The sequence below is a fragment of the Nicotiana sylvestris genome, chromosome 10, assembly GCF_000393655.2.
Source record: "Nicotiana sylvestris chromosome 10, ASM39365v2, whole genome shotgun sequence".
Lineage (NCBI taxonomy): Eukaryota > Viridiplantae > Streptophyta > Magnoliopsida > Solanales > Solanaceae > Nicotiana > Nicotiana sylvestris.
Window position 1 is genome coordinate 37,509,266 of NC_091066.1, and position 22,658 is coordinate 37,531,923.

At 38.6% G+C, this 22,658-nt stretch overlaps 1 protein-coding gene across 1 annotated transcript; it reads left to right on the forward strand.

The window, feature by feature from the left end:
• Positions 1-10,124: 10,124 nt before the first annotated feature.
• On the forward strand, positions 10,125-22,392 carry LOC104210632 (uncharacterized). Its single transcript, XM_070160089.1, has 6 exons — positions 10,125-10,497; positions 11,625-11,924; positions 18,040-18,180; positions 19,464-19,789; positions 20,454-20,964; positions 21,535-22,392. Exons 1-6 carry the CDS (start codon positions 10,344-10,346, stop codon positions 21,993-21,995), a joined length of 1,893 nt encoding a protein of 630 aa, XP_070016190.1. The 5' UTR covers positions 10,125-10,343; the 3' UTR covers positions 21,996-22,392.
• Positions 22,393-22,658: the final 266 nt, after the last annotated feature.

Here is a 22,658-nt window from a genome sequence, read left to right on the forward strand (position 1 = left end):
ATTACGTATAATCACAGGTACATTGCATTAACTTGCTGGGTTTTATTTTAGTATTAATTTTTACGATTTAAGCTAAACAACCCATTAAGAAAAAACTTATTGGCCAACCCGTTAAATTTCGAAATGTTTATATAATTGAGGAATTTTCAAAAATGACTATTGTTTAGTGGCTATTAACTTGTTATAGCTACCATTTACTTAATTACTTCCTATATTTATGTTTTCACTTGTTATAGAGTGTATTCGATGTATTCAAGCTAATGTATTCATGAATACAACTGCAAAACTCGGCAGAAAACAAGGAAGTCCAGCTAAACATAGACTATATTCATATGTATTCGCGAGCTGTATTCGTGAATACAATAATGAAAATCTGCGAAAAAAGGTCTTTTTTATATTGTTGTTATTTTATTATGATTCTATTGATAGTACTAATATATCGTCTCTTGTCGTATTCTTGAGCTGAGGGTCTCCTGGAAACAGTCTCTCTACCCCTCAGGGTAGAGGTAAGGTTTGCGTACATATTACCCTCCCCAGACCCCACTAGTGGGATTACACTGGGCCGTTGTTGTTGTTGTTGCGAAAAAAAGGTCTTCAGCCGTTTAAAAACGGTAAGTGAATCAATTAACGCGATAGACTCCTAATATAACTCAAAAAACTCAAATATAACATGCAAAATTTGTATTTTCAGTTATACAAAAGATTCCCAGCCGAAAAACATCCCAAAAACAGAGCAATCTTCAGAGATTCAATCCATCCTTTCTTTTTTTAGTGGTATCTTTACTAAAATATTTTTTAGTGGTATCTTTACAAATAGATTTATATATTAAAATTATATAATTACTTTGAATACAGTTAAATATATACAATACATTGAATACATGAAGTATAGCAGAACATCTATAGTGCAAAACATATGAATACATATTGCAGATACGTTTGAAGACATATATACATCTGAATACATAAAATATATTAATTAAAAAAATATATGAATATATTCTATAATACATTGAATACATACTGCTGAATATATACTGCTGGACAAAACAGTGAAACAAAGTGAAGCTTTGAAATTATATAATTACATAGAATACAGTTAAATATAGTGAATATACTGAAAAAGTAGAAAAAACTAAAGACAATGAATACAATGAAATACAGCGAGATACATTGAATACAATGAAAATAAAGTATCTTTTCTCTTAACCCCTGAATCATCATCCATATTTTTTCTTCTCTTTTCCGCATCAGGAAGTGTTGATTTTTTCGAAGATTTCTCAAATTGGGCTTGTTTCGATGTCGGGTAACCCTCTTGTGAGTTGTTGAATCAGCCATTGGAGATGAAATTTCGAGTTTTCTGGTGAAAGCATAACAATGATAATTATTTCAAAAAAATTAGTAAAGAGAATCAGAAGAAGCAATGTACCAACGAAAATCTAACAACTTTAACACTTACCACAACTTTTTGGAGCAAAAAAATTTGGCAATTTCGCGAGACAATGGAGATGAATCAGTAGAGAATCGTAGTTGTATTCATGGAGAAGAGACTGACATTGAGAGAGAGAGATTGTGGAGAGATCCCGTGGTTTCTGAAGTTGTATACTATATGGTGGTCTTGTGAGAGAATGAACAGAAAGTAGAGAGAGAAAAATATTACACAGCGTATTTAATGGCTAAACGGTAGAAAGTACCATAAATACATACCTTGTTATAAAACCTAAAAGGTAGCTATAGAAAATAATATTTTAAAAGGATATTTATTTATAATAAATAAGGTGTAAAGCTTTGCTATAGGAGGTAAAATTTCCTATTAGATTAATTTGCCACCCATAAATATATTCAAGATTGGTGCGCTGGCAAATTCAGACACACTAATGTCAAAGGTTTTTGTAAGCCACTAAGAATAAAATTCAACTTACCTTCCCGCACTTGCATGTGTCATTCTAGGGTATGCTACAATTGGAGAGCAAATACTCACTCAAATATTCGAAGTATCCTCCCAAACAGAAATATATCAATTAAGTCGATGTTAGTTATCTTAACATTTATAACATGCAAGTCATAATCAATCTTCAGCGTAGATCATTCATAGAATCATTACAAAGTCATACATTCCCAAAGTCAAGCTCAAAATTATGTGATTTGAGTAATTAACTAAGGTCAATGCCCAAGAGCATTCTTCATTTTATTAGTACAACATTTTAAGGGAGTACTATTTAACAATGTCATTATAGGGAAAACAATTCATAAATAATGTCGCATCGTCCCACACTTGTTCTTGTGTGCCAAAATCTCATAGACACCTTTAGAAAATCACTTATTATAATAAAGGGTAGCCTTGTGCACTAAGCTTCCATTATACGCGGGGTTCGAGGAAGGGCCGAATTATAAGGGTCTATTGTATGCAGCCTTACCCTGTATTGCTGCAAGAGGCTATTTTCACAGCTCGAACTCGTGACTGTATGGGTCAAAATCTGACCACGGTAGTCGACCCCGCTGGGATTCCTCCTAAGTGGCGGATAGTGAGAAACACCATGACCGACTTCAGTCCAAGCACCTACGGTGTATATTAAGTTAAAAGTAATACTCAAGTGACAACAAAAAGGTGGCAGTGTGAAGGTACATCGACCAGAGAATATGGCAAGGGTCCCAGAATTATATATAGAAGAGGAATTCTCGAAAAAGGGGGGCTTTTTCTCTCTCTTTATTTTCTCCATCAATTTCTTTCTGAAAAGGAAGAAAAAATGGATCATCCTCTCTGTCTCGTGAAATAGTGCAAACATCAATAAAGATTTAACACTCTTATTTTATTTTACCCATTATTTTCCGATTCATCTTCAGATCTGGAGTTTATTATGCTTGACTAAGATTTACCTCATCACTATCATTAATTATTTTAATCAAAAAGGTTTTGACATCTTTTGGTAAGACAATTTGACGTTGTCTATGGGGATTTCTTAGTCAAATTTCCTAGTCTCTTCCAGATCAAAAATCGGAAACATAATCACCCACCAAAAAGAGCGGTAAGTAAACCTCACGTGCTAATCTGGATCATGATGCTACATGCAAGCAGAAGTTACAACCAACACCCTCCCCCACACACCGGACAGTCCATGAACAAGCTAAAGCGAGCCCAACCTATGCGGAGATAGAGCACGAAAAAGAGGGGAAAAGAGAGCTGAATACGGCCACCGAGTTTAGAAACCACCACCCCATCAACCATTTAAGTACCAGGAAAAGCAAGCAATGCTATAGATCCACCCTTATTCACCGACTCATCGGATCGGGGTAAGGAAAATATCATTTTGGCTCACCTTCTATTGTTTGTTCAAACAGGAACACATGCGCCGCGCGAGCAAGCGAGCAAAGGAACATCTCAACTAGAGAATGGGAAACTACTACAAAATAATTGAAATATCGCCCACCTGACACTTCAACTTCTAGAAAATGACATCCCTTAAGTCGTACTCTCTCTCCCTCACCCAGCAGTAGGGTCTTCCCGGGGAGTTTCGGACCAAGCCGATGAAGGGGACATTCCGAGTTCGAAGCATAATTCATCGCCCCGCCTGCCAATGACATTTCTAGACCGGAAAACAAAATTACTAGACAGGGAAACTCCAATATATGTATGAAACAAACGTGAGCGAAATAGCAATGTTTTATACCCTCCGAAATTACACTCTCCGGTGCAAATAAAATCAAGCGGATTGGGACTCACCCAGAAAACACAGAGGTTGAGCAAAACTAGGACCCCTCCAGAGGATATCCGAAACTCTCCAAAAAAAATTGGGACTCACGACGGGTTAACATTTCAATGAAAGTTTGAAATAACACTCTTAAGGCCAAGGACCATCGCCAAAGAAAAGAGTTCGACCTTGATCGAACAACGACAGTTAACATTTCAACGAAAGTTTGAAATAACACCTTTAAGGCCAAGGGCCATCGCCAAAGAGAAGAGTTCGACATCGATCGAACAACGACGGGTTAACATTTCGACGAAAGTTCGAAATAACACCCTTAAGGCCAAGGCCCATCGCTAAAGAGAAGAGTTCGACCTCTATCGAACAACGACGGGTTAACATTTCGACGAAAGTTCGAAATAACACCCTTAAGGCCAAGGGCCATAGCCAAAGAGAAGAGTTCGACCTCGATCGAACAACGATGGGTTAACATTTCGACGAAAATTCGAAATAACACCCTTAAGGCCAAGGGCCATCGCCAAAGAGAAGAGTTCGACCTCGATCGAACAACGACGGGTTAAAATTTCGACGAAAGTTCGAAATAACACACTTAAGACCAAGGGCCATCGCCAAAAAGAAGAGTTCGACCTCGATCGAACAACAACGGGTTAACATTTCGATGAAAATTTGAAATAACACCCTTAAGGCCAAGGGCCATCGCCAAAGAGAAGAGTTCGACCTCGATCGAACAATGACGAGTTAACATTTCGACGAAAGTTTAAAATAACACCCTTAAGGCCAAGGGACATCGCCAAAGAAAAGAGTTCGACCTCGATCGAACGATGACGGGTTAACATTTCGACGAAAGTTCGAAGTAACACCCTTAAGGCCAATGGCCGTCGCCAAAGAGAAGAGTTCGACCTCGATCGAATAACGACGGGTTAACATTTCGACGAAAGTTCAAAATAACACCCTTAAGGCCAAGGTCCATCGCCAAAGAGAAGGGTTCGACCTCGATCGAACAATGACGGGTTAACATTTCGACGAAAGTTTGAAATAACACCTCTAAGGCCAAGGGCCATCGCCAAAAAGAAGAGTTCGACCTCACTCGAACTACCATGGATTAATATGTCGACCAACCCGAAATAACACCTTTACGGCTAAAGAACCATCGGAAAAGGAAAAATTCAAACTCATTCGAGCCCGATAATGCCTTTGCAGCTGTTGGCCGCCGTTGCACTTTTTTCCCTTCCCTACTTACAAAAAATTGATTTCACTACATTCTAAGTTCGACCTCGCTCAGATATGAGTACAAAAAAAGGGAAGCAATTTTGCCTGAGTCAGCAAAAGTTTGATCCCACACGAGCGACTCAAGTCAAGACTAACTTCGTCCGAAACGACGAAATTATATCAACTTGGTTGAGTCAAAGGCAAATCTGCTTAAAGCAATAAGCCACCAAGTCAATTTCGCCCCAAATAGGCGAATCAAATGTGACTCCATTAGGACTCACGATGAAGTCCCCCTCAGTCCGGATAAAATTGGTTCCCTTGAAAAATCAGGAATCCACCATGCTAAGATTCGAAAATTTACTCCAAAGATATGTAAAGCAAAGGCGGAAAAGAAACAAAGGATGTACAACAACGAAAGCTCCTTTATTTAAATAGTTGTGCAAATAGCCGCAGAACACACACGGCTAAAACCGATCTAGTACAAAGTAAAAAAATGGAAACAACGATAAACAAAAAAAAAACACCGAAGATAACTTTTCACTCGGTGCCATCACCGCCGTCCTCCTCATTGCCGTCTCCAAGAAACTCCTCGTCAGCATCAGCATCCTCGTCAGCCTCCAGCATCGCGGGATCATAACCACAGTTAACATGAGCCTCTTGTGCCTTCGCCCGAGCTCCTTCATAAGCAGCCTCAGAAACATTGTCCATCTTTCACAAACTCTTGTATATGTCCCGCTGGGCTTCGGCATGAACCCAAACTTCGTGCAAATAGCGAGGAACAACTGCGGAGGCAGACTCAACTTGGGCCAACAATTGTGCCTTTTCGGCCTCAAGAGCAGCGATCTGATCTCCCAAAGTTGAGGCTTCTTGGTCAATGTCACCAATACGTTCTTCGAGCCTTGTCTCCCTGAGCATTGTTGTCGCCCTCTCAGACTCCTGCTCGGATTGAAGAACACTGATAGCATCCTCTAAAGCCGCCACCCTAGCCAAAGCCGACGCCCGAGCACTCTCGACACTCTCCAACTCCGAGACCTTTCTCTCCAGCTCGGCTAATTTCCCCATCTACTCTGTGCTCAAAACCTCGACTCTGATGACATTAAGGTCCAACTCGGATTGAAACGACCGCACCTTCGCCTGAAGATGCTCACACTCTGCGGCGACCCCTTTGCCCAATTCAAGTTCTTCGTCCTTTGCATGAAGTTGCTCCTCGAGCACGCTATTCCTGCGAATAGCCTACATCAACTCCTGATCCCTCTTCTCCAGTTCCTCGCCAAGGGATTAATTACCATCATTGAACCTCAACCGTTCATGCATCTCACGGCACCTATTGCGGTAGCACCGATACTTCTCCAACATCGGAAGAAATTTTTTGGCCCGAGTGTTGGCCCTACGAGCACTCTTAATCTCCACCGTGTATGTCTGAAAGACGAAAAAATTTGTTAGGGTCAAGGTCGCCAAATACAAAAAAAAAAAGACACAAAAGAAAGGAGAAACTTACCCTCATGCCCATAAAGGCCACTTCATGCATCAAATCAATATCATAGACGTCCCGGAGAGCCTCGCTCTCGGTGATAGAACACAAAAGGTCAAACTGTGGTACCAGGTCTTCCATATCCTCCAGGAGGTTAATATCCGACGAGATTTCAAGTATACGGGACGGGCCTCCCGCATGTACCACCGAACAAGTAAGGCCCTCTTCAAACATCCTGACGTCATCAGGATCAAGATCAGACTCGGATTCGTAGTTATCGACCGCGACGCCTTTTCCCCTCTCTATGGACGAAGAAAAAGCATGACCCGGTCCAGAAGATGAAGGCCCACCCAAAGTAACAACAACGGCCTCGGGACTTCGACTCCCCGTTACAGTAGTCTGTTGGTCACTTATAACGGCCGGAGTTTCTGTCAATGAGTTGGTTACGGTGACCGGCTCTGCCTCTACGGACAAATTAACATCGTTCCCTGTCTCAGACTCCATCAAAGGGATGCCGCCCTCTGAACCTACCATGGCTGATGGAGCCATTTCGGACTCCACTCGTCATCTCTTTGACGACCCCTCACCATCCTCAGCACGGGAAGACTCCCCCGTTGGACAGATAGTAGAAGTCAGAGCCCCGAATTGAGGAACAGTTTTTGCGCACATGGCTATGGCCACAGATTCAACTAGAGCAGCCCTTGCCGTAGGTCGAGCAGCAGGCCTCGATACGGGCCGAGCAGAGGATGTCGGATGACGAAATGCAAGTGGAGGAGCCCTCGCCCTTCGCACTCTCCCTACTAATGATAAACGTCATATAAGCAACAAAGCCAAACTACAAAGTGGAAAATAGAGACTGCGATAAAGCTACTTACCAGTAAAGGGCTTACGCCTATATTTCTCGCAGAAGGACGACCATTCGCGAACTCCCATCGTATGAGGAAGAATGGCGTTCACCCATTCGTGGATATCATCGACAGGCGTAGGGGGCAGTTTCGCGGCTGCAAAAGTAAAAATAGTTCAATACCGCCCAAAGAAAAGCAGTCGACTATCATTCCAACCAAAGATACAAATACTTACGTGCGAAGTTCTATCTCTCAGGGAATCCTGCTGGATCCGCCAAAAGGTGCTCGGTCCGTACATAAAAATAGTTTTCATAGAAGCGACGGTTGGCCCTATCGTCCATCTTCACCACCAGACTCTTCGTCCCGCAATGACGCATGTGGATCATCGTGCCTCGAATGAGTTGAGGGGCGAAAATATTAATCATGTGTCTCAGAGTGATCTCCCGACCAGAAAGATCCACAAGCTTAAGCAACATAAGGAACAATTTGTACAAGTACGGTGAAAGCTGAGCCGGACATACCTCGTAGAAACGGCAGAAATCTACCACCAAGAGAGGGAGAGGAAGCGTGTACCCGACAATAAAGGGATAGGCGTAGAATGCACAATATCCCGGGCGATCGAAATGTATAATATCATCTCCCACCACCGGCAGCATTTCAACGTGGTGAGGGATCCCCCATTTGGCCTTCAACTCCGCGATCCCCACCGCAGTCATAAGAGAGGAAGCCGGTTCCGGCTCTTCTCTGGCATAACTGTGGAATCATTCCATGGCTTTCCAGGGCGAGGAAATATTTCGGCCGCCGTCGGGACCCCCTCATCCTTTATCACTTCCACTCCTCCGGGAGCAGGAACATCACTTTCCGGCGTCGGAGTTGCGGCATGATTGTCAGCAAGGGAAGAACTACCAGGCATTTATACCAATTTAATAGAACAAAGGGATTGAGGAAAAAGAAGAGATTGGGATGAAAATTTCTGGCTAACCAGAGAGAATCGAAAATTTGAAGTATCGGAAAAGAGGAAGATCTACAAAACTCTTTCAACAAATGCAAGAAAGTGTGCCAATCGAATGGTGTTTTTCTCCTATTTATAGGGACATAAATTCCCCAAGCGGGAAACCCAAGAGTCGCGAATCGAAACTGATAGGGTATGAAATGGTTCAATCCCCAAGAAATATATGTCATAATGGTAGTAGCCACAAGCGATGTTTCGAATCGAACAACACTCCGTTTCCAAACGGTCATAGTGGTTCAAAGGCATCGTTAGAGCACCGTGCCATTATCTCGATCTAAAAACCACGCCCAAGGCACGAACAATCAGATTTCTTCTAAGTGTTCAAAATCATAATCTGCCTACCGGGCTTACCAATAGACGACCCCGACGGACGGAAGGACTAACTGTATGGGTCAAAATCTGACCACGGTAGTCGACCTCGCTGGGATCTCGCCTAAGTGGCGGATAGTGAGAAACATCACGACCGACTTCAGTCCAAGCACCTACGATGTACGTTAAGTTAAAAGTAATACTCAAGTGACAACAAAAAGGTGGCAGCATGAAGGTATATCGACTAGAGAATATGGCAAGGGTCCCAGAATTATATATATAAGGGGAATTCTCGAAGCAGGAGGGGGGGTGCTTTTTCTCTCTCTTTATTTTCTCCATCAATTTCTTTTTGAAAAGGAAGAAAAATGGATTATCCTCTACGTCTCGTGAAATAGTGCAAACATCAATAAAGATTGATCACTCTTATTTTGTTTTACCCATTATTTTCCGATTCATCTTCAGATCTGAAGTTTATTATGCTTGACTAAGATTTACCTCATCACTATCATTAATTGTTTTAATAAAAAAGGTTTTGACATCGTTTGGTAAGACAGTGACCTCCTGATCACATGACAGCAACTTTACCAATTACGTCAGAGCTCCCCTTCTGAAAATTAAATCACTTATTATAATCTCAGGTAATACAAGCTTTAGCACACATGCATTCTGAAGAAAACCTCTTATAAAACCTCGAGCTAGCTTAGCGAAATAGTGCTACAAGGTCAATATCGTGCTCACAATGCTCTCTACAACATTAATTATTATCCAACACAACCACAAGTGGCTTGGGGTTTGGACCTAAGCCAACCTAACTCCATCACACGGCCATAAGATTGAGTTATGGCTCAAGCCTCCTCCAAATCATCCAAACCAACCACATTTAGTATATCCATATCCTACTCAAGCCACAAACTTAAGCTAAAGTGACAGAACTATCTCTAGCGATCAAAATGTCAATTTCTCGCTTGAAGAATTTGAATGAAGTTTGAAAATTTAGACAAAATTATAAAATTTTGGTGTATAGTTCAGGATATATAAACATTAATTTTACTCCTAATGATGATTTTATATTTATAAAAATCTCATGGTATATTTAAGAGCATAAGTTATCAAAATTTTTAAATTTCGTGTTTTGTCAAACTATGCCTCATAAATTAAAAGGGGCAATTTTTTTTATTACCAAAAATTATGTGGTCTGAAATGCTTGCCTCATAAATTAAAAGGGGCAATTTTTTTAATTACCAAAAATTATGTGGTCTGAAATGCCCTTGGTCCCATCCGTTGACAGTCAATCTTAGCTTATTGTGATCTGGGTAAATTCGTAAACTCATAAAATATCCAGTTCGAGAAAACCCGCTAACAGACAACACCACAAGCGGGTCGAAGCACCAGCAAAGCTCCTGCTAATTTCCAAAAACGGATAAAGCCACGTGGATACAATTAGTACGACGTGTCAAGTGGATTACGCTGATGACAACCGCACCCGAATATCCCCACCGACGGAAATGAAACTCAATTCTCACTTTCCTCATTTTCCCGAAAAGTATAAATACCTCTCATTTCTCAACCCTCAATTTTTTTCCTTGCCCTAGACTCTTTTTCTTCAGCCGCAACATGTTACTCTCAGCTAGAATCCATAAATTCTCTCTTGTTTTCCGTTCGAATCTTCTATTTATCCTTAAAATAAGCTCAAGTTAGCTTTTTCCAGCTTAAATTTGTTCAATTCGCTGTTCTTTTGATATGATTGTGTTGAATTTATGTGAGGGTTTTGTTTGGTGGGGTTTGGTGAGGTAATGGAAACTTTGCAGGGTTCTGTTCTGGTGGAGGTGGACGTGTCTCAGCTTATGGGATCGGAAAGTTTCAGCGGCCGTGCTCGTAAATTGGATAGGTCTTCTGTTGTGACTGCTCCTTCTGTTGATAGGAGCGATGGTTTAGTCAGACGAAAAGGTATAATTTCCCTTTCTACATTTTCCGGTTGAGTTAACTTATATACCTGACAGTTTAAAAGATTTTTAGACTATTTCTGGGTTTCTATTCATGTTTGATACAGAAAGTTATCTGTAATTGATTATTAAGTGATCTGGTCATGTAAAAATTCACTGTTACTGTTTAAAAGTTGTATTTAAGTTATATAGACTGACAACATAGTAATCCTCGATTTTTTTACACCATCACTGTAATTTAACTATTACCGTAGGTTACTTACCAGTTGTTTTAGGTTACCGTTATTTAATAGAGTTACCTGCAATCACCTTATGATGGACTTGATTGTGTAAATATTTTCTACACCGTCAATTAATAGAATTTAAACTCTAAAAAGTTAAACACTTTGGGGTTTAATATGGCTAACTTTTTTCTCCTTATGAGTAGAACTTGAGCTTGTGATGATTCAATGTAGAGTTTGTTCATTTTCTCCATTTTGGGGTAAAAGTTAGCTTTGGTCGTTATGTACAGTCTAGGAAGGTTTAGTGTTATTTTATTGCAAGATTTTCTGGATGCGTAGATATTATATTTGCATATTGTGTTGAACTAACTGAGACAGCTAAAACTGTTAGCCTTAAGTTAAGATATTGACGAATTTATTTATAAAAACATTTATGGTTGAGACAGACTGAGGAGGATACCCGGTCTTCATGGGAAATAATTTGGTGTCAGCTCAGTACATTGATCTTTCAGGATTTGAATGATATTACTATCTGTTATTAGCTGGGTATTGTCAAGAAAAAAAAATTATGAAGTATTGTAATGTTTACTATGGTGGAAGTTACTAACTGGTCAATTATGTAGTTCATCACAGTGCAGTTGAAATTATTAGTGGAAAGGGTGATTTGCTTGTAATAAGATGTCATATGCGCCTTAGAACATATCATATTATTTCTAATTCTCGGAACCCATTGAGGCAGAGAGCACAAATGCATGTATCTGTTTTATTTTAGTATTTCTTTTGAAACACTAAAGCAGGTAATGTCCAAACCTGGAAACTTTAAGTTATACTGCTAATGTTGCATCCAGTTTAACATATTGTTTTCCCAATATTATTATCTGAGATGTGATTCGTGCCATTAAAACCTCAGAGTTAGCTTTTTGGAGTAAGATGTCCGAGAGTGAATTCTCTGGTCATCAATCCATACATAATGCCGAGGATGCTTCAGAAGACCACAGTTTCAGGAGCATAAATACTAAGCTTCCATTGACACTTGGGTTAGAGGCTACTCAATCACATCGGAATTTTGGGAAGGTAGGCAGAAATAGTAATTCTAATTCTAAGAGATCAAGGATAGTGCAGATGGACGCTGCTGCAAATAAAATTGGTGAAGATGGAAAAGGCTTTAGTACTGAGTTTTCAGCAAATCCTACAAATTGCAAAAATGGAGGTAATGCCCAATATGCATGTATATTCTTCATCACAGTTATCCATGTGTTCGTATGAGTTGGCTGGACTAGTCTTAATTTTATTATGGCATCCACTCGCAGATGACACTGGAAATGCCTATGGGTCATGTATCTTGTTTTGATTTTTCAAGTCTGTGTAATGGTTTTAATTGTTGTTTCTGAAAATCACGACATTCCAATGATGCCTTGTGTAAGTTATGCTTAAAACCTTAAAGAAAGTAACATGTGGTATTAGTTTGAGAAAAATAAGATTCTAAAAGTTCCCCTTTCAAGAAGTGTAAGCAGTCTACGTAATAAACTAAATATTTGCCCTTTGGTACCTCCGAGGAACCTATTCAAATTACAAGGACATTAGACGTTGCCCCATGCCTTTCTCTCATTTCCTTTATAGGCTCCGCAAAACATTGTTCATTATGAAAGTAATATGCTTCTTTGTCACCTCCATCTTTGAAAGCATTGGTGGCTACCCGCTCCTACATAATTCATATTATAGAGAGTATAGAACAAATGAAATTCAACTTCACTGTTGGACCAAACTACAACTAGCTATTTATTTTAGTTGTCCCAAAAACAAAATGGGTTGCGAAGTTGCAATCTTATTGAAATATATATGACAGTGTTGCACCCAAGGGTATGGCTTAGCTGTCGACGAAGTTGGAACAAATCTCGAAAGACCAGGATCCAAATCCCAATAGAGGGGGAAGGTTAGGTGATTTCTTTCCATCTCTCTAAACCCTGGTGGAAACTAATCAAGATGTGGCAAAATACAAGTTACATATTAATTTTACATGGTGTCTCTTGCAAATTTCGTAAATCCATCAAGGTTTGGAGGAATTTCTGTTGGTGGTGGCGGAAAAGAAGCTTGTTTATCACCACTTCCGGGCGAAGCTGCATCCTCTGCAAGTTCAGCTAGCATTTCTTCGTAAGCTTCGTCTACCTCTGGTTGTGATTCAGCAAGTCCAAAATTTCTTCGTTCGAAACGGATCCAATTTCTGAAAAGTATTGATTTTTCCAAGCTCTCCCTCATAGACGCTCTATAATCACCGAGTTAAAGTCTTGCTTGACTGAAAGCGCTCTCCGATACCACTGTTGAAGCTTGAATGGTTAAAATATCTTGGGCCATCCTTGAAAGGGTCGGAAAGTTTTTTACTTTGTCCTTCCACCATTCCAAGAGATTAAATGAGCCGTCGGGATTCACTTCCTCAAGTCCCTGTGACAAATAAACTTCAAGCTCATTTAGTTGTGAACAATCACTAGTGGTACAACCTTGAGAACCCCTGAACTCGGTCCAAGCAGTAAGTGCTCTTACTCCTGCAGTTCTTTTAGATGATTGAGAACTAGAAGAAGGAGTTGGAAAATCTGGTCTAGCATTATCTAGTGCAATTTGATAAGCACTATAAATAGTTAGAGCATTTATTTTAATTGAAGCTTGTGCATCCGAAAGTGTAGACAACTCCTCAGGTTCAAGTGCTAAACCATTATAAATAGATCGATACCAATATTGAGGACCACCTAATTTCATAGTAGAATTTAACAAGGCAGCAATACCATAAATAGGGGGAATAGGGTAAAAATATTTTTTAAATTTCTTTCTCATAGAATCAATAGCTACTTCATAAATTTCCCCATCCTCTGAAAAATAAGCAAACAAATTTGCAAGATCTGCAAGATAAACTAAACAGTTCGAAATAGGACTATTGCCCAGAAAATTCATTTGTAGCAACATGAAATCTTTCTAAAAATTCTACAAGCATTTTAACATTAGCCCAATCCGCATTTGTGAGGTGCTCATCATCATCACTTATATGAGCATTAAACGTTGAGTTTATGGGGTTTTTATATTCATATGCAACAACTAAACTTTCATACATGTAATTCCATCTAGCTGGACAAGGTTTAGGAACCTTTCTTTCTCTTAGGCCAAATTCATCGCATCTTTTAAAATATTCTCTAAGTCTACTTCTACGGTTTGAATAAAAAAACTTTAACCTTTTCAATTTCAACATTTAAAATTCTCATACCATCACCCACAATTAAATGGTAAATATGACAAATACATCTAACATAAAAAATGTTACTAAATGCAGGATTTAGTTTAGTGGTGAGCAAGGCTACAACATTAGTGTTACTAGTAGCATTATCCATTGAAATTGATATTATTTTATCACTAATGCAAAAATATCTACAAATATCCGTAACCGTGCTAGAAATAAACTGCCCTGTGTGACATGAATTAATTATTCTATAAGCAATAATGCGCTTTTGCATTATCCAGTCCTCATCAATCCAATGACTTGTAACAGTAAGATAATCACAGTCATTATCACTTCTACCAATATCAGTAGTAATAGCAACACGACAATTAATATGAGTAAATAAATAGCGCAAATATTGTTCATATTCATGTTTATATTTATAAATATCGCTATTTACGGTAGTGCGATGACATCCTTTATAAGTAGGATTAAAAACTCTTCTAATATAATGCACAAAATGGAGATTAGACGGAAAACTATAGGGTAAGCACATAACAGTAACCATTTTTGCCAATTCTTCCTTATCTTTTCTTGGTTCATAATATAAAATACCACTGGTAACAGTGTTAATTCCCAGTTGAAATTGATTTGACCCGGTACTAGGGTTAGGCTGACTAGTTGGACTTGAACCCCCGGCCGCAGCTTTCATTTGAAAATATTTAGCTTTATCTTGAGGGTGTATCATTATGTGTCTCCTCAAACTTCTCGTCCCCCCGATCAACATAGTTAAAAGCTAACTCTTTTGCCACAAGTTTTACACTTAGCTTTATTTTTCTCTTATTTGAATAAAAAATGGCCAAACAAGAGATGTTTCGGCCCGTTTAGAAGGTTGTCTAGAAAAAGTAGGGGTAGTAATAGGGGGTGTCAACCGGGGCATCATTTAGATTAGTTGGGTTAACTTGAGCAACATGACTAGTGGGTGTATCATCATCCGGTTGCGTTTCATCTAAATCTATTTCCTGCTCATCTTCTTCATCAATAATTGGATTACCATAAAGAGAATTCATATATTCATGATCTAAGTTTTCACCACATCCAACATTATGCACATATTGACTCTCCATAAATTGTAATAAAGTATTATCACTATCAAGAATAGGAGCAGGTGGAGGGCGGGTATGGTGTTTGGGTAGGGGAGGCCGGGGAATTAGAGGAGGAATGGATTCGCCACTAGATTCACCACTCTTGGATTTTCCCTTATTTTTACTAAACATTTTTTTAAGGAATAGGCCATCTTAGTTATAATTATACAAAGTAATTAAATAAAACAAACAAAACTATAATACTAAAACTAAAGAGTTGGAACGAGTTTACCGAATTGACGAACAACTTGTTGAAAGTTAATTATCGTTGAAGACTTGAATACTTCAATTCACCAACTTCACAATTTTTTACACAAGTTGCAACAACAAAGTAACCAATTTTAGAAGAAAATTAGAGAGAGATTGATGATTTGGTGAAGAAAAATGAAAGAATGAAGGGGTATTTATAGTTAAAAATAGGGAAAAAGTGTAATTATAAAAAGCTTGAGGTTAAAACAAAGTTGGGGGGTTAAATGGCTATTTGGCTATTTTGACAGCAATAACGGCTACATTTTAAATGGGTAACAGTTAGAAAATTAAGTGGGAACTTTTTTTTTTTAAATTTCGCCGTTGGGGACCGGTTGAACCGGCCCACTTAGGACTCGGTACCGGGCCCAAACGGTCCCCCTATAGTGAACCGGCCCACATGGGCCTGTATATCTCCCTGGTCCCGGGCTTAAACGAGTAGGACCGTTTAGGCCCACTACCTATATGGGCTCGCGGGCTTGGGCCGGTCCCGGGCCTAACCGGCCCACTTGCCACCCTTAATAAGCACCAAGAAATTTTTTATGAGCATTGAATAGAGGAATTGAAAAAACGGCAATTAGGTGAAGTATAGTAAAAGCATCAATATCAAATTTAAAATCTTTTTAAATTTTTGATTAAATGCAAAAATATAGTTTTAAGATTCATGTTTATGTTAACATACTCACCCGTAACATTTTCTTACAATTAATATATTGCTTTACCTGCTATATTTATTCTTTAGTGTCCTCTTCTTCAATATAGAGCTCATGAACTTTGAGGAGCACGCCTTAGCGTTTTCGTGCATGAGCTGAAGCACCCCTAAGCAAGAACATACATACCTGCTTTGCATCTAGTTTTAGTGCTCAAGAACGCAAAAGGTGCACCTTTAAACCCCCCACCCCACCCCCCCCCCAAATAAAAACACACTGATGTATAAGAAATATAATAATGGTACATGTAGCTTACTCTAGCCTTCCTCTGCCTTGGATCATGTTTTTAATATGGCAAGCTAGAGTTCATAGTTCTCCTTTTTCCCCTTTTTTCATATAGAAGATTCAAAAGAGATTTATATCACTTGTATTTAAAATATTTATATTTTAGACAAAGCTCATAATTAATTGTCAGGAGCTTGGCACAGTTCAGTTGTTTAATTTTCATACATACCTGCTTTGCATCTAGTTTTAGTGCTTAAGCGCGCAAAGGTGCACCTTTAACCCCCCAAATAAAAAAAAAACTGATGTATAAGAAATATAATAATGGTACAGGTAGCTTACTCTAGCCTTCCTTTGCCTTGGATCATTTTTTTAATATGGAAATCTAGACTTCATAGTTCTCCTAGTTCTCCTTTTTCCCCTTTTTTCATATAGAAGATTCAAAAGAGATTTATATCACTTGTATAAGATTGCTTTTAAAGTAACTGCAGCTTGGATCATCTAAACTGACTGTAGCTCTTAATTAAAATTACTGTTTGGATAGAATCTAGGATCTCGATACACCAGGAAAGGCTTGCCAAGTGTATTATCACATGGGTGATATCATACATGGAATCCTGTAAAGATTGAATGAGAAATCCAATCAGCAATCTAGTTTTTTTCCGCATTTTCTTTCTTCGGAAGCAACTTCAATTGCAGATAGCAAATGTTGCAAATGTGCTGAGTTGCTATATATGCTGCCATAAATTTGACTAATGTTGAAGCTAAATTTATATCTTCTATGACATTAAAGCTAAATCGCTTTTATTTCCAACTAGGTCTATGGTTGGTGTGTTGCCTACTGACTTCACTGCTGACCTTTCTACGAAGTGCGTTGCTGATCAATCAGCTAAAATATATTGCTGGTTGTATATTTTTGGCTCTTAAGGAGTACAGTTAAACCACCAGAACAGAAGCTACATTACTTGTTTAATAGAAGCTTAAAATGTGGTTCTAGTTTAGCTTGTTTAAATGCCTCATGTGCTAAGAAATGTTATTTAGTTCATTTTCAGTTTCACTAAACCTTTTAAAGAGTCATAACCAAGCCCAATGAGTTCAGACGTATAGTACTAATCAAGCAATTCTCCGTCTTCCTTCTATTTTATAAGATATTCTAAAAGAGATATGGTATTAAATGATTAACCAAGTGCCTGCAGGGCCAAGTGGTAAGAGCATAGTGCTTGATGTGTGGGTTAGACACACGTTACGAGTTCGAACCCTGCCACAAAGAAAAGCTTTGTATTTACGCGGAGGAGGGTAGAAGGACGACATCCGCCGAGTTTTGGATTCAAGAATTTCTAGAGAGAGAGATTAACGATGTATTTTGAAGGATATAACCCATTTTCTCTAATCTCATAGGACCTCCTATCTGTACTCCATTGAAATTGCCCACTTGTTTGCAAATTGAAAGAATATTACAATGACAAATATGCAGCAGGGTGTTGGAATCTTCTACTGATAGATTAAGCTGATGAAGGGACTGTTTTAATATCTATTTAGATTTTCATGCCATTAACTCTTGAAGGGCGGCGTAATGATTAGGAGTTCAGCTTTCATTCATTCTTTTCAATTTGTTTTTGTGGTAGAAATATCTTTGAACTTATTTAATTTTGTAATGCTTTCTCGAGTTATCAGTTTTGAAGTATGTAAATGTATTAATATATCAGCTTTGTGTTTAAGTCTTTATTTGAATACTTCTAAAATATATAAAATGGTTCTAGTAAAATGATTTATTCGTGGAATCTATTCTAACTTTGTCAGAGAGGACTCAAGCGGTTAAGCAAAGGCAGAATTCTAGTGGCAAACGAAGCGATAAAAGAAATGGCAAAGTTACTAAAAGTAATTTCTCTTTAAAGAGCTTGGTTGGCTTCGGTTCAGCTGCTGGAGGAAGAAACTTTCTTGGTATGTATTATTCCGTTTCTTGCAAATACTTAAGAAGAATTACTATTCCGTGTGTATTCTAGTACTAGGTTTACGACCAAAGAACTTTGTTCCTTTTTTTTTTTAATTTAAGCCTGCATTCCAAGTTTTGAACTATGAAAAACATAAATCAAACTTTATTTTTTAACCTTCTGTTTTTGCCACTTACACCTGGCTTCCGCACTTTCCTTTTCCAAGGTCTTACGCTGGTATCCCTTGATGGTGCACTTGTTTCCCTTTAAGATGTTTAAAAACTGGAAACTGTTAACTACAGTTTAATTTCTTCCTATGTCATTTTTTTTCTTTTGGAATCTTCATATTCTTTAAATATCGTTAATTATCTAGCAACTGTGTTTTTTTGTTGCTGAGTGCTGTATATGAACTGTAAAATTATGGGCTTTGCCATGTAACACCATTTATCCCAAACCAATGCACCGAATTCTTTTCCATCATCTGCAAATTCTTCAATTCAGATGCTAAAGAGTTTCCCTTTGCCACACAGAGGTATGACTGAGTAAGGATATGGTTGGTTCACTTGGTCATTCTTCATTAAGTCCCAAAAGATGTAAAACATACATTTGATACAAATGTTACTTGATAATCTGTGTCAAATATATCTTTTTAAATTCTTTTTGCACATGCATGTTTGTATCACGTTCTTCCAAAGGAAAGATATTTTGCTAAGCATCATTGGTTCGGGCATGTGAATCACCACGTCGATGAAGGCCAAAAATACATACTACTATAACTTTAATTCGAATCATATGTTTATTTTGCATAGTCATTTCTGTGAGGAGATATATAAGCCAAAACCTACAAGAAGTCTCAAGTCACGGCAATCTGTTTATACTTTATACTAGATGTAATTTTATATAAGATACTCTAACTACCTAGCCAAGTGAAAGGTTGCACTTTCGCACTAGCACACAGTGTGATATACTTGTTTTATGCAGCTTTTGGACTCAGAATTGTCTAGGTAATAAGTCAGTGCAATGCATCTGATCATGTCAATACAATAGACCTGCATTTGGCAAAATAGCTTGTGTAAAGTATATCCGCTTTGTGGTACCCTGACATTTAATCCTTGATTTGTACATATTGTTTGATAAAATAGAAGCTTAAAGTATGTTCTTTCTAGCTTTTGCTGTACCCTGGAACTTATTCGGTTGATCAACAACATTCTTTGGTCGTTCTTGGTGTTAGCATTCACCAACTGGTTATATACATAGATGTTCTGAGGAACTGACAAGGGATATCTAATTCAGGAATGTATGGCTTGAAATCTGACGTCATGGATGTCACAAAAGATGTAGATGATCTGCCTTTGAGGAAACTACTTGATGGCAGTTATAAATGTGCACCTTCTCCCAAAGATAAGGGAAACAAAGCTTCAAGTTCAAATGACAGTCTCATGCGGTTGGTTAGAGATGCTAACTCCATGCTTCGACTTCAGAAATCTGTACAGACGCAGAATTATTCTGGTGTTGATAGCAAAGTTTCTTGTGTCCATGCTTGTACCGGCTCTTCTTCAGAAAGTCGAGACGACGGAGACAAGGAAGAGACCAGGATTGATAATCCGTCTTTTAATCAGGTGAGCTTTTGAGGTTATTTGTTACTGAAACTGAATCTTGACAGTCCACTTGGTCAAGCAAGTCTGCTTCATGTCCTAGTATTCTTGATTCTTTTTTTGGTCAAGCAAGTCTGCTTCATGTCCTAGTATTCTTGATTCTTTTTTTGGTCAAGCAAGTCTGCTTCTTGATTCCCTTAAACCCCTATTGTGCACTGGATCTGGATGTATGAAAATTGAAAAGCATTCTCACCCACGGAACTGAGGCTTGTCAAAACCATAGAAACCAAGATCCTATTATTCTGGTTTGGTAGCATCTATGCAAGTCGTATACTTAAGAATGGAGGAATTACTCCATTTGTTCTAAAAGGAATGGTGGAGCTTGAAGTACAAGGTCAAACCATCTATTTTTGGTATGACATTTGGACATCAGTCGCTTTATTTTTTAGATATAATCTGCATATTAGAAGCCTTACAAAAGTACTACAAATCACAATCAATTACAACTATAGTTACGAAAAGAATAGTTGAGAAAATTGTAGCCAAACGAGAAACTTTGACTCTTCGAATACCAATGTCATATAAAATGGGACATAGATAGTGTTTCTAGGTTCTCAAGGAAAAACAAGAAAATGCCAGTATCTTTAAATGCTCATCGCCTATGTATTTTCCCCTTTTCTTCTCATAGGCACAGGAACATTGTGGCAAGGTCCAAACAGTTGCGACAATGCTTCATGCTCCATCATATACGCCAGCGGATGTGTTGGAGCGCCTTGCCCTTGCTCCATCCAAGGATTTAGATTCTTTCCTCATGGACACAGTCAAGCCTGCATCTTCAAGAAATTGTAGTGATCTTCGTCTAAGCAAGCCATCATCTCAGCGAAATGGTTTGCCTCCCTTTCCTTGGTCACATACATACTCTGGGCATCCTAAAACTGTTCCTGATTCAGCTAAATTATCTACAAATAAGATGGTTTGCCAAGGCAGATGGGTAAGAGTGGAAAAAATTTTGACTCCTCTGAAAGGTTCTACTGATTTCCTTGTGGAATTGCAATCACTCACTGACAATCACAAACTAGTTCCAACAGGAGTTCAAGTTTCAGAAAATGTAAATGCTTCAACAAACTCTGATAGCCTTACTATGTGTGAAAGGATTTCATCGTCAATTGGAGCCATCAGCACTTCTGAAGTTCCCCCGGGTAATTTTCTCTGTGGCTTGAGCGGAGTTGCTACTTTTTTTGAATGAATATGCAGTTTCTGCTTTCAGCACTCTGCTAGTTGGATAAAAGTGTACATTTGTTGCGTGGTCCAGTTTTCTCTTGCTTTCTGGTTGTTTGATGTATCCCAATTTCAATATGATTGTGCTTAGTTGTGCGACCTGTAAGCGCTAACGAAAGAGTTATCCTAATTTGAAGTCTATCCATCACAAGTTTCTGGAATTATCTGCTATTAGTATGGATAGAGATTTCATATGGATCAACCTGTATTATTTGCATTCTTTGAGTTATATTTAATATCCATCACGTTGCATAAGTTGCTTTATTGATTGCTAGTTTCTATAATAGGTCACCAAGCATCATGTCGAAAGAGTATTAGATCTTGACAAAATCATATTGCATGATATGAAGAAATGATTCAGTATATGCATTGGTGCACATTCTCCATTTGGCTCCCAAGAATGTGTTAAATCTTGTCAAAACTCTATCTCATGCTTGTTGTGCGAGACGTTTTTATCCTTGCAAAGCTCATTATATATCTAATGCTAGCAGCTGACTCTCCAAGAATATTGGTTGCTGCTGAGACACTTTGCGAGATTGCGATGCATTCATTGAGGCAGAACACTGAAGAATCAGTCAAGTTGCTGAAAAGACCTTGTCAGAAGGTCATGAAAGCTTGTAAGTTGACGGAGAAATCTGAAAAACAATTCATAGCACCAAAACCAGTGGTGGGATCAAATAATCTGGTTGAAATTGCTGATGGGATACTTCCTTCGAAGAAGCTTCGTCTTTCAGTCAACTTTAGAAAACCTGATCGCAAAGGACCAGCACCTTGTTCAGCTCAATCAATAAGATCATCTCCTGTCAAATCTTTTAGGGACTCGGAAGGTTTCAGTACCAGCTTTGTAAATAAACCATGTATGATTCCCCCGTACACAAGGGTGATGGATAAGGCTTGTAGTAGTGAGCAGAAACTGAGGAAGGTAGCCAATGGAGTGGAACCTAGGAGATGACAGAATGTTGGACTGAGCTCATTATGGTATTGGAGCAGACAAGGACCCTTACTGTTTGCATTTGTCTATTCCTTCTAACTGCTGTTAGACATGCAAAATATGTAGGATTTGTATAGCCTGTCTCACTGGAAGAAATTAATGTTGTAATCTTATGCTGGGTTGGGGGAACATTGGGCTTGTACCATTACATGTAATATGGATGCCAGATACATAGTTTCGGCATTGCCTCAGTGTTGTACATCATTGACGAGGCAATAGTAGAAAAGTTCCCTCTTTAGGCTCTGGTTTTCTGGCCATTTCTTATGTATGTGTAAATGTATTCATCATGTAATATCACTGCGCAGGACATTTTCATACCCGTGTTTGTTATAGATTTTTTATAGATCATCTTATTTTATCTCCTCCGTCTGCTTTTCCTTCTTGGAATAGTTGGTACAGGCAGTGATTTGCTCAAAGGATGTAACTCATTGCTTATGGAAAATATAAATGCTTAATGGTTATTTACATTTTGCTTAAAACCCTTCTCGGTGTTCTCTAACGAATGATCCTTGCAATTTGAAAAGATTGAAACTATTATCACTATAATACCTGGCATAAAGAAGACTGAGAACCCAAACTCGATATGCTCCTCAACAGGGGAGAAATTAAAAAATAGCCAGATTT